The 13,018-nt window shown below is 41.1% G+C and overlaps 1 protein-coding gene across 3 annotated transcripts; it reads left to right on the top strand.

Annotated features, from left to right (window-relative positions):
- Positions 1-1,758: 1,758 nt before the first annotated feature.
- On the top strand, positions 1,759-11,453 carry LOC138310749 (uncharacterized). Of its 3 annotated transcripts, none has more exons than XM_069252088.1 (3): positions 1,759-1,928; positions 4,283-4,355; positions 4,821-11,453. In XM_069252088.1, exon 3 carries the CDS (start codon positions 4,945-4,947, stop codon positions 10,954-10,956), a length of 6,012 nt encoding a protein of 2,003 aa, XP_069108189.1. In that variant the 5' UTR covers positions 1,759-1,928; positions 4,283-4,355; positions 4,821-4,944; the 3' UTR covers positions 10,957-11,453. The 3 variants fall into 3 exon arrangements, with proteins under 3 accessions (XP_069108189.1, XP_069108190.1, XP_069108188.1); XM_069252089.1 differs by lacking the exon at positions 1,759-1,928 and adding an exon at positions 3,758-3,888; XM_069252087.1 differs by lacking the exon at positions 1,759-1,928 and adding an exon at positions 3,884-4,079.
- The last annotated feature ends 1,565 nt before the right edge of the window (positions 11,454-13,018 follow it).

Here is a 13,018-nt window from a genome sequence, read left to right as displayed (position 1 = left end):
GCTGAAAGGATCTTTCTCAAATTTCATATGTAGGTTCCTCTAGGGCCCTGGTTGTGCATATTGCATTTTGGGACCGATCGGTGAACAAGATGGCCGCCATCTTGGATTTTGATAGTTAAAGTTTGTTACCGCTATTTCTCAGAAAGTACTGAAGGGATCTCTCTCAAATTTCATATGTAGGTTCCTCTAGGGCCCTAGTTGTGCATATTGCATTTTGGGACCGATCGGTCAACAAGATGGCCGATAGGTAGCCATCTTGGATTGTGATAGTTAAAGATTGTTACCGCTACTTCTCAGAAAGTACTGAAGGGATCTCTTTCAAATTTCATATGTAGTCGATTGTTCCCCTAGGTCCCTTGTTGTGCATATTGCATTTTTACGCTGTTGTACCATCAATGTAGTGAAGTAACACGTATACATCATCGAGCAACTTGTCACTAGCTTGTGAATTACCACCATTTGTTCTGCGTATCAATTCCTCTTTCGGTGTATCACGTTTTCTCTCTAGTGCGAGTTCATATAAGCCCGATCGTATACCACAAAGTTCATTAATATTGCCATGGTAAATTTCGTTCAATTTTTCTTTAAATTTCAGGCGGTCGTTACTTCCGATAATTTCAGATAGATGACTGAAAATTTCACTGTTACTCTGTGATAATACAAGGTCATCATCACTGTCTTTGACTGACTCCTCGTGAGCCTCGCCGGGTGTATCACCACTCATACATTACATATCACCTACAGAAATGTACAGTTGTATTTTACATATTTCTCTTTTTTAGAAATGTTCAGTTCAATATTCTCATAGTAAATGTAATACTCACACAAATTTCCGAGACTTTCACCTGCCGTTACTTTCTTTAAATCCAAGTAACATTCGGAGCTGTTGTAAACAATCTTCCTTGATTCAAGGTGTCCATATTGAATAAAAAATTATAAATTATTTACATGCGTAGACACTCCACTTTCGTTAGTTTTCTTTTGTATCTCATTGTATGTTGTGATTGATAACGCTTACGTTTTCATTTTTATGTCGGTTTTGATATAAGCGTTTTAACGACTAATCATCTACATTGTAAACGCGAAAAATATAGTGTTTTTTAACCAATATTAAAGGGAAAATGACGCCATTTTCACCCGATGTAAAGGACGCGGAAGATCTAGGCAAACGGTATATGATATTAAAAAATATTCTTTCATATGTAGATATGAGAGATAGAGATATTCTACCCGAGAGTCACAAAATGTTGCCGAGGGTCTTATAACATTTTGTGATCCCAAGGGCAGAATATCCCTATCCTTCATATCCACCAATGAAAGAGTATTTTTCTCTTATACCTTGACGTTTTATTGCAATTATACTGCTATGAATTTCCTATTTTCTGCCATTTTGAAATGAATTAAAAAATGTGACTGCAAGTCAATTCTCCATACATGATACATTTGCAACACAAATTCTATTGTCTGTATCTTTTAAAGTAAATACAGAATAATTTCTGAAAAAAAAATTAAAATTGTACAGAGAAAATAGTAATTTTTTGTATGACGTCACGAGGCTTTATTGCATGCAATACAGCTTCAGGCGACATGGGTGTATTGCCCTAGACCAGGCAGTATTGCACGTGTAGGTATAGAGAAATATATATATTATAAGACTTGTCATATAAGGGTTTGAAGGATAGGTCTATTGCACCTGATGAGTCATAAGTTAGGTGTAACCTTGGGTTCGGGACAATTCCGAATGTCAGGTAACATGTAGAGATAATGTGCTCAGATATTTATTCAAAATAGTTTATAGATAGGTCTCCACTTAACAGGCATTTATGTTGTTACGCATTGATTATTTGTCTACCTTGGTCACAAACGCTTATATAATTTATCATAAGTGAGTGTACCTTCACATGGACACACAGGAATCTCACCACAAGGTGATTTTTGCATATAATTGTTACTATTGATTAATGTCTTAAACTTTATCGTTATTCTCAAAAACGAAAATATTCGATTGAATGATTTCTTCTGTATATTTAACTGGGTCATTCGTCTTACAATTTGAACGTTTTACAGGCAATCATATCTGTTATGAAAGTAAATATGTGAATTATCCATTTACAGGATGTGAATTATCCATTTACAGGACATGTATATAATACATAGACAAAGTAAACGATGTATAAATAAAGTTCGTGGCCGTTTTTTTTTGTATTTTGTCCACTCAGATACTGCTTGCAAATCTTTTTGTACCTACCATGTTTTTTCTGCATTCCATTTTGTAATCACAACCTATTATAAGAAGTAAACAATTTAACCCTTCTTTGTTTAATCGATCATTCACTTAGATAATTGGTGTCCTCGGCGACATGCTTCAGTGATACTGCACTATATAAAAGGCAAGAGTTCCACTATACAAGAAGACACACCACGAACATACCACAGTCTCCCAAAACACGCACCTCGCACTTCACACACGCTATACGCCGCATAGATGGGAGGCCGTCCTAATATGACCCTGGCTGTTAATAGAACGTTAAAATAATCAAACAAACAAACAAATCACTAAGTGGCAATATCGCTGGCGTCTAAATTATAATTTTTGAGACTAAACGCTCACAAATTACGATTATTCAAGCATTTAAGCACCATCAAATCATTATTTGCCAAAAACGCCATCTATACTCATTATTTTCTGTATAACATAAATGACAATAATTATGGATGTCACATGAGGTTTGTCAATATTTGATGTAAATCATATGCAAGACCATGACTATCAAACAATCACGAAGGAACTGAAACACCTATATAATACATTGTATGTCACGTCCGCTTGATTTCTTAAACAAACACGGACGTCTGGTACGGGTACTTAACAGTGAAACTCGTAAATCGTTATCGTTATATAAGTGCTTATTTTTATGGATAAGCTACGGCGGAACAGAGATGGCAAGGTAATTAAGTTTTATTAAGAAGGATGAAAAATCTTTATAAGTAAGGCGAAAAATTAAGTTTATGCTTTACTTGCTCTAGTAAAACATTTACGTCCTCACATAAAATATTTACTTGCCGACGTAAAACATTTTGTGTATAACTTGAAATATTTATCACACTACATAAAAAAATGTGTCATATATATTAAAAAAATCACCATACTTAAAAATATATCTTGCTTACGAAAAGAAACCAATTTTTAGATCATCTGACCCTAAGGGTCTTAAGCTACTTCTTGTCAATACCTAGAGTTCTTAAGACCTGATATTGGGCCTGTAGCATGTTTCGATGAAGGGATACCATGTTTGTTCAAATGGTTGACATTTATTTATGATCACATGACCGTGTTGCATTGTGTCAATAGTCAGATGTCCGTCAATGTTCCCCGCCATATATAAAGATATTTTGTCTTTCATCAAAAAAACCTGGTACATGTCAATACTTATTTCGCTTTAAACCTGGTACGCCTCATTTTTTATTTCATATCCGAACCATGCGTCCGTCAGAGAATAAAATAATTATTCCTACTTTAATGTCAGAAATTATTGTTTTTTTTTAAAAAGATGTCTTAGTTTTTGTCTAACAAGTCCACACCTTTGCTGAACATTCGTTATGTGGAAGTGTGATTATTACATTTATTAAAGCGAGGTGAAAGGTCAAAAGACAATGTTCGGTATTGTAAACATTAGTAGGCTGACTTTTTCATCGAAGTTTTTTGTATAAGTCTATAGAAGCACATTGTATATTCGATGTTTTTTGTACATGTGCTGCATTGGTGCATGCGACCTATTATGTTCGGCTGGTGAAGGGAGTTATCTCCCTTAACTCAGCTTCCGCCCACGCCAAAGCACATGGTCAGCATCCCTGCTCCCATCAAAATGTTTACATTATTTGCAATGAGTAAGTAACCAGTACAACAATATATTGTATGCATACTGTTATATATTGTATGATTAATCATATCATTGTTATGTTCAAAGTATTAAGCTAGTCGAGAAAGCTATTAATTTTACGAACGGTATTTTCACAAGTCATTTCGTCTGCATGCTATTTTTACATGCTGTATTGTTTGTTTATATCTCGGTTTGAAGGTAGGCCTTTGGTGCTATTTTTGTAATACACGAATGTGTGTAGAAATTATTCTAGTCATTTATATTTGAAGATGTGTTACGGTTTGTATAATGAAACCACATTATAAACAATAATGTATCAATTTAAGCTAGTCATGTCAACAATAATACTGTATCAATTTAAGTTAGTCACGTTGATTGAGAATATCTTTGTACTATTACAGCTGGGAAATGCAACTCCACAGTCTTGCTTGCACTAGTAATTTAGAGAAATAGTCCACTGGAGATCACCAGGATGTAAGTGTCATATGTTTGTACTAAACTTGTTTATTTACTTGTTATAATGCATTGGTTAAAAATACATTAGAATTTATCAGTAGATTTATTGACATGTAAGGAAATCCGGTCTAAATGTACATCTACAAATTATAGATGGTTATTGTAATACTCTGTATCATACATGCTATACTGTAGCTATGTACATGTAATGTAATGACAGGATAATATCTATATTGTGTGCAGTTATAATTCTTTGTCAGTTTTTCTGATTTGTATGGTCACAAGTTTGAATTATAATGTCCAATATGAAAATACTCATAGGTTATTGTTTATCTTGATATGGTTTAAAGCGACATCAGTATTGACATGTACCAGGGTTAAAGCGAAATAAGTATTGACATGTAGTAGGTTTAAAGTGACATTAGTGTTGACATTTAGTAAATTCTATTTTTAAGGTGTGTTTTGTAATTTCTTATGTTGTAGTTTTTACGGGATCTACGATCAATAAAGAAACGTTTCCCTGTTTAACTGACTGCTTGTTATGATTCGCAAAGGCAACTGCGTATTGTAATTCAGGGCAGTACAGTAAAAAATCCTGTTCTCCAAGATGACAAGTCAAGCTCAGATGACGGATAAAGCCGAGCAACCCCAGGCTGTGGCCTCAGAGCGTACAGAAGGTCGACGCATTAGGACCCTGACGGAAAAGGCCGAGGCAGCATTCACGGAGAAGGTTAATTCATTCCGTAGACAACTTACTCTAGACTGGGAAAGTGTGACACAATGCTTGGAGTATGGGACCTCATGTGATGATAAGCACTTGGGTGAGGCAGAAAGAAATCTGTGTCTTACCTATGGAAGGTATAGACTTACCTCAATAGCTTATAGAAACTACCTAAGCTTGTACCATACAGAAGCAAGTATTGAACTCTGGGATTCTCATTGTGAGGTAGAGAGCAAGTGTGACTGTGAGGTAAATGAAGTCCTTCAAAGTATCGATGGACGGAAACAGGACTTGCTTGAGAGAAGGTCCCAGACCTCGAACCAATCAGTCGGATCAAATTCAAGTTACAAGGCACTTGAGGCAAGGGTAAATGCTGAGAAGGCCAAGGCTAGAGCGGAGTATAAGAGGAAGGAGGCCATTTTACGCAAACAACAGGCTGAACTAGCGCGGCAAGAGGCATTAGCACAGGCCGACTCACGACGCAAGAGAGAAGACCTGGAAGCTGACTTAGATGTAATGAAAGAAGAAAGGGCCTGTGCCGAAGCTACTGCAGAAGCTAAGGTGTATGAGGATTTTACTACCATTGACAAATGGTCAACACATTCAGTCCCGATTGGTACCAAAGCGTACGTAGAGTCACAGATGAACATAGAGAAGGAGCCACCTCCCTCTCAATACTCCTTACCTCCAGTTCACCCTCATGTTAAAGTAGAGGATCCATTGAATTATTTGGCACCACCCTACATCCCTAGAACTGGCATCAGCGATGTACCGAGTAGGGAACCTGACAGTCCTCTTTATGCACCGTCCTTGCCCAAAGAACCGAGAGGTACTGAGGCATTAGTACCCCCGATGGGTCAAGAACCACAAATGCAGGCTGCAAATCTACCCTACATGAATTTCGCTCAATTTCTAATGAAGAAGGATCTTGCTATAACAAGGCTGGTTAGTTTTAACGATACTCCTGACACTTACATATCTTGGAAGGCAAGTTTTCAGTCTGTTATGGTTGAAGCAGGAGTAAGCGCCTCTGAGGAGTTAGACTTGTTAGTAAAATGGTTAGGACCTACGTCGTCGAGTCATGCTATCAGCATCAGAGCCACCAACGCTACCAACCCTGACCGCGGAAGACAGATATTGTGGCAAAGGCTTGATGAGCGCTACGGAAGCCCAGAGGTTATCGAAGCAGCCCTACGGCACAGAGTAGAGAAATTCCCAAAACTGTCGTTGAAGGATGGCAAGAAACTCTACGATTTACTCGACATCTTAACAGAGATACAAGTATCCAAGCAAAACCCTAAATACGCAACCTCATTTGCGCATTATGATTCAGCCTTAGGCATTGGACAGATAGTTCCTAAACTTCCTACTAGACTACAGATGAAATGGACGGACAGGGCAGCTGGTTACAAGCGTACGCACGGAGCTATGTTCCCACCTTTTTCCTTCTTTATTACATTTGTTAGTGAAATGGCTACGGTGATGAACGATCCAGGATTGACGGTTGATATCGGCGAACAACACAACAACACTACTTCTAGACGGCAAGATCCCAAACAGAAGTCAGACATCCGTGTCCGAAAGACAGAGGTACAGACAGATAAGACAACAAATGGGAAGTCGTGTCCTATACATCCGCAGTCCAACTCACATTCTATAGATCAGTGTAAGGACTTCAAGAAACGGAGTCTCGATGAGAAAAGGGAATACATCAGACAGAACAGGCTGTGCTTCAGATGCATCGGCCCAGCTCATACAGCACGTAACTGCAAGGAGGATGTCAAGTGTAGTGAATGCGGTAGTAGAAGACATCTCTTTGTTTTGCATGAATCCCGTAGTCGACCAGAGGAGCAGAAAACAACGGGGGATCCTCACGGCGGGGAGCCACCAGACTTAAACTCTAAGTGCACAGCTGTCTGTGGAACTGGTGTAAGTGGGAGGTCTTGTGCAAAGACATTACTTGTCGATGTATACCCAGAAGGGAGGCCAGACAAGGCGATCACAGTGTACGCAATTCTAGACGATCAGAGCAACTGCACCCTCGCAAGTCCGCAGCTATTGGACGCCTTGGACGTACCATGTACAGAGATATGTTATACTCTTTCGTCATGTTCAGGGAAGTGGAAATCCTCTGGAAGAAGAGCAGTAGGATTGACGGTGCGGTCAGCAGATGGTTCAGGGAGCGTTTATCTCCCAAGTATTATCGAGTGTGAGAACATTCCTATGGACAGTTCCGAGATACCTACGCCAGAGATTGTCCAGAAAGTGGATCATTTGAAGCCAATAGCTAAGGATATCCCTAAGTATAGACCAGAGTGTTTTATGGGATTATTGATTGGCCGCGACTTGCCTGAGGCACACCATGTACATGAGCAAATAGTCTGTCGGAACAAAGCACCGTTTGCGCAGAAGACTATTTTAGGATGGGTAGTCGTAGGAGAAATGTGTCTAGGTAAAATGCACTCGCCTACTGGTACTGGAGTCAAAGTGTTGAAGACCAAAATCACAAATGGCCGTGGATCGCTGTTTCCTCCCTGTGAGCAGAATCTATACCTCAAGTATGATGACCTGTTTGTCAAGACCAGTGATGATGAAAAGATTGGTTGGTCAGTCGAAGATAGGAAATTTCGCGATCTGATGGAAAGAGAGTGTTCACGCGACGAGAATGGATTCTGGGTAGCACCGCTTCCTTTTAGAACGCCTAGACAAAGTATGCCTAACAACAGGAAAATGGCTTGGAAAAGAGCTAACATTCTAGATGCTAGTCTAAAGAAAAACCAAACAAAACGGCAGCACTTCATCACGTTTATGGACAAGGTTCTAACTTCAAGAGCAGCTGAAGTCGCCCCCTCTCCGAAGGGAGAAGTCTGGTATTTACCTATTTTTGGAATTTACAATCCCAAAAAACCTGGGAAAATAAGAGGTGTATTTGACTCCTCGGCGGAATTCGAAGGAATGTCCCTGAATGGAAACTTGTTAACAGGACCCAATCTTACCAACAGCCTCTTAGGAATCCTACTCAGATTCCGTAAGGACGCCTACGCAGTATCTGGAGATATAGAACAGATGTTCTACCGGTTTCTTGTAGCAGAGAAGGATCGAGACTACCTGAGGTTCCTATGGTACCGTGACAACGACCCTGATAAGGACATCATTGACTATAGGATGAGAGCTCATGTGTTTGGCAATAGTCCGTCGCCGGCAGTCGCCACATTCGCTCTCCGCAAGGCGGTTCAGAATGCCGACCACGAGGTGAAAGAGTTTGTTACCAGAGACTTTTACGTTGACGACGCTCTCACCTCCCGTTCTTCAGCAGAGGAAGTTGTCAGTATTGTCCGCAGAACTCAGGAGGTATTACAAAGGAATGGCAACATCAGACTACATAAGATTATCTCAAACAGTAAAGAGGTTATGAGTGCCTTTGACTTAGAGGACCGAGGAGAAGGGCTTAAAGCTGTGGACATCGAGAAAGACTTCCTCCCAGTACAACGAAGCTTAGGCATGTCATGGGACCTACACACAGACCAGTTCCTTTTCGAAGTACAGTTGGGTGACACTCTAGGCACTCGGCGTGGAATCCTTTCGGCGCTCAACAGCATATTTGACCCTATTGGGTTCCTATCACCATTTACGATTCAAGGACGGTTTCTATTGAGAGAACTGACAACCGGCAACAATTGGGATGAACCCATTTCGGAGACTTCCCTTCAGACATGGGAAGATTGGCGGGCTTCCATCAACCAGCTTCACTCGTTTGGTATTGGACGCATGTTCACCCCAATATCTTTGACGTCAGCCAAGGGTGTAGAATTACACATCTTCTCAGATGCCAGTACGACCGCCATTGCTGCAGTAGGGTATGTGAGGACGATAGACGAAGAAACTCATGTCGGTTTCGCTATGGGTAAGGCTAAGCTTGCCCCTACCCAGGGACACACGGTGCCACGACTCGAGCTTTGTGCAGCTGTGCTTGCTACGGATTTGGGCGTGACACTCAGTGAGGCTCTGGCCATCCCCAAAGACAAGGTACATTACTACACTGACTCTAAGGTCGTTTTAGGATACCTAAGCAATACTACACGCAGGTTTTATACCTATGTTGCGAACCGGGTTCACAAGGTTCTCCAGATATCTAGTCCCGACCAGTGGGCTTATATTCCTACTCAGCAAAATCCAGCAGACCAAGCCACAAGAAGTGACATGACTGTCGATAAGTTTCGAGAGAGCCTGTGGTTGAATGGACCAGCAAGGCTGCGTAAGATCAGGAACGAGAGTGATCTTACATCAGAGCCTTCGGACCAAGATTTCCCTTTGGTCACACCTGAGAGTGATTGTGAGATCAGGCCAGACGTGATTCGCGTTAAGAAGACGGAAGTACTTTTCACCCCTTTGGTCGATCGGAGCGAAAGGTTCTCGGATTGGCAAAGGCTTGTGTTGGCAGTAAGCTTCCTGAAAGGCAGAATCAGGGCCTTCAGGGTAAAGAATGAGGATGGAGTACCCAATACACACCAGGAAAACTACACAGATTCAGAGACGTTCATCCTTAAAGAACTTCAACGCAAGTTTTATGCTTCTGAGATTAAGGATTTGAGTGCTGGCAAGCCTATCTCAAGGCAGAGTGACATTCTCTCCCTGTCCCCATTCCTTGATGATACAGGGATCCTACGAGTTGGTGGGAGACTTCGAAAGTCTAATCTATCTACAAAAGAAAAGAATCCTATACTTATTCCAGGCAATCATCATGTGGCAGTCCTTCTGACTCGTCATTATCACGATAGCGTTCAACACCAGGGACGACATTTTACGGAGGGCGCAATAAGAGCCGCTGGATTTTGGATAACTCGAGGGAAACGAGTGGTGTCTGATGTGATTCGTCTGTGTACAAAATGTCATAAGCTTCGCGGAAACCTATGTCACCAAAAAATGGCCGATCTACCCTCGGACCGTTTGACTCCAAGTCCACCATTCTCATATGTGGGAGTGGATGTGTTTGGCCCCTGGAATATAACAACCCGGCGTACACGAGGAGGCGCTGCAGCTAGCAAGCGTTGGGCAGTAATCTTCACCTGTCTTTCAACGAGAGCCATACACATAGAGGTCATTGAGGAGATGTCCTCGTCATCCTTTATTAATGCGGTGAGGCGATTTTATGCGATCAGAGGAAAGGTCAAGGAATTCCGCTCGGATCGCGGTACTAACTTTGTTGGCGCTACCAACGATCTTGACCTGACTGCTATCAATGTGGAAGATGACTCAGTGAAGAGGTTCGTTGGTGAATCTGGAGCCGTGTGGAAATTCAATCCTCCTCATGCCTCTCACTTTGGTGGGGTATGGGAGAGGATGATTGGAGTGGCCCGACGTATTCTAGATTCAATGTTACTGGACAATCGTAAAAGTTTGACAAACGAGGTTTTAACTACGCTGATGGCGGAAGTATGTGCGATAGTGAATGCACGACCACTGGTACCAGTGTCGTCAGATGTGGACAATCCCTTCATTCTCTCGCCATCTACACTACTTACACAGAAGACAGGCAGTCCTGTTGAGTCCTCTTCGCTTACTCAGCTTGATGTCAAGGACATGTATCGATCACACTGGAAACATGTCCAGGTCTTAGCCAACCAGTTTTGGAATCGATGGAAACGCGAATACCTCCCGACATTACAACCCAAAAGGAAGTGGACAAGCGAAACAACCAACCTCGAAGAAGGAGACGTCGTACTTGTTAAAGACAGTCAGTTGTGTCGCAATGATTGGCCGATGGGTGTTATCGAACGCGTGTTCCCAAGTGATGATGGACTTGTACGAAAAGTCGAGATTATGATCTGTCGCGATGGTGTAAAGTCGAGGTTTATCCGTCCAGTGTCCGAAGTGACTGTGTTGGTAAAAAGGAACTAACTTTGATATAATCAGCAGAATCAGATGGAACTTTGTGTGTTAGTTTTTAGTTTATAGTTAGACTTAGAGTTTGAAATTAGTGTTTAAGAGTAAAAATTATATAGTTGATAATGGCTGATATATTGATATTATGTGACTTATATATATATCACTGGTATACCATACAGTTATTTCTACTGTCCAGTGTCCACATTTTCTGGTCAAGCCTGCAGTCGCGCGCACAGACCGTGACCGCGTAACGGTAAATGGTGTGTTTTTACAAGAGTCGGGCAGGTCGCCTTTCACTCAATATACTAAATGCGCTAACACGCGTCAGAATGTGTACTGACAATGTGTACACGAGTTTCTCGTTATGGCCTATGACACTTGAAGTCAGGGGTATAAATACCCGACGACAATCTACTGTCATCACTTAATCTTGAGACAATCATGAAGACGAAAGCAAGAAACTCCCGACTCGATCAACGATTCACTCTGCTGAATAGCGAACGTCGATTCCGAAGAGCCTGTGAACAGATCGTACAACTGAATTACAAGCTAGACGAGTTGCAGTCCCGTTACCTCGGTGCCAAGAGAGACGGACTGAGAACCTTTCGCTACAGCTACAGACTTAGAATGTCGGTTGTAGAAGGCCTGCGTAACATGTACTACGACTATGCCCACCAAAAAGCTGAAGACATATCCGGATTACGAAGAGACCTGTATGGCGAAATTGTAGACGTTGTTTCCGGATCCGAAGACGATGATGAAGAGTGACCAAGAATCGAAGCAGTCTTGAATCCTATAGCAACGGCTCTTTTCAGAGCCAAACACTTTTCTCAAAAAGTGCCCATTAACCTCGAAAATACGCAAAGTAGTTGTGTTTTGTTGTTATTTATTTCTATCTATCGAAAACAAATAGTTATATATATCTAAATATAAGCCGGGGTAGCTCGGTGATTTAGTCGCTAAGTGATAAGTACATGTATCTTATACGAGAATATGAGTTCGAATATTGCTAAAATGTTTTTCTCTTCAATTTATCGACGTCTTAAGATAATTTCAATAGTACAAAATAATACATATCAATTAAATTTCTGATTATTTCCTTAATCATAGCTACAAATCCTATAGCAACGGCCCATGTTTATTCCTTGTGATCAACTGTATATTGGTAAATGTATAATGAACATGATAACACGAGTTACGTCCCTTGAATCGAGCTGGTATACATGTATAATTACTCGACAACAAAATCATTCGTATAGTATGCTTAAATATACCACATACAGAGGTATAACTAAAGACGCGTCTTACCCTTTTTTGCGTAAATACTCCTTTGTTTATGACAATGAAATAGCCCCCCCCCCCCCCCAACCCACCCCCGTTGTCACGATTCCGTTGATATAAATTAGATTTGATACATACACGTATAAGAGGCGCCCGACCAGTATAAAATACTGCTTTTCGATACATGCGACGGTATGTTGTAAATCGAACCGTCTCGCCCGGCGTACATTTTCATAATTAGCCGCGTGTAATTAACGGAAGTTCCCTGCCTATTGTGTTCGGTTACAACCGTTAACTTCCGAAGACTGCCGACGAGATGTTGCGATTGTATCCCATTGTTCTATGACGTCATCAATAACGTTACCATGGAGCGTCACAATATCTTTCTCGGCAATTCTAAGTTATGTGGCTTATATATATATATCATTGGTATACCATACAGTTATTTCTACTGTCCAGTGTCCACATTTTCTGGTCAAGCCTGCAGTCGCGCGCACAGACCGTGACCGCGTAACGGTAAATGGTGTGTTTTTACAAGAGTCGGGCAGGTGCCTTTCACTCAATATACTAAATGCGCTAACACGCGTCAGAATGTGTACTGACAATGTGTACACGAGTTTCTCGTTATGGCCTATGACACTTGAAGTCAGGGGTATAAATACCCGACGACAATCTACTGTCATCACTTAATCTTGAGACAATCATGAAGACGAAAGCAAGAAACTCCCGACTCGATCAACGATTCACTCTGCTGAATAGCGAACGTCGATTCCGAAGAGCCTGTGAACAGATC

The sequence above is a fragment of the Argopecten irradians genome, chromosome 16 (genome assembly GCF_041381155.1).
Source record: "Argopecten irradians isolate NY chromosome 16, Ai_NY, whole genome shotgun sequence".
In the NCBI taxonomy this organism is placed as follows: Eukaryota; Metazoa; Mollusca; class Bivalvia; order Pectinida; family Pectinidae; genus Argopecten; species Argopecten irradians.
The sequence above is the reverse complement of the archived record's forward strand: the minus strand, read 5'-3'. Positions and strand labels throughout refer to the sequence as shown.

Excerpts from the sequence above, each read along its gene's own strand:
- LOC138310749 (XM_069252088.1), top strand. The coding sequence starts at position 4,945 with ATGACAAGTCAAGCTCAGATGACGGATAAAGCCGAGCAACCCCAGGCT.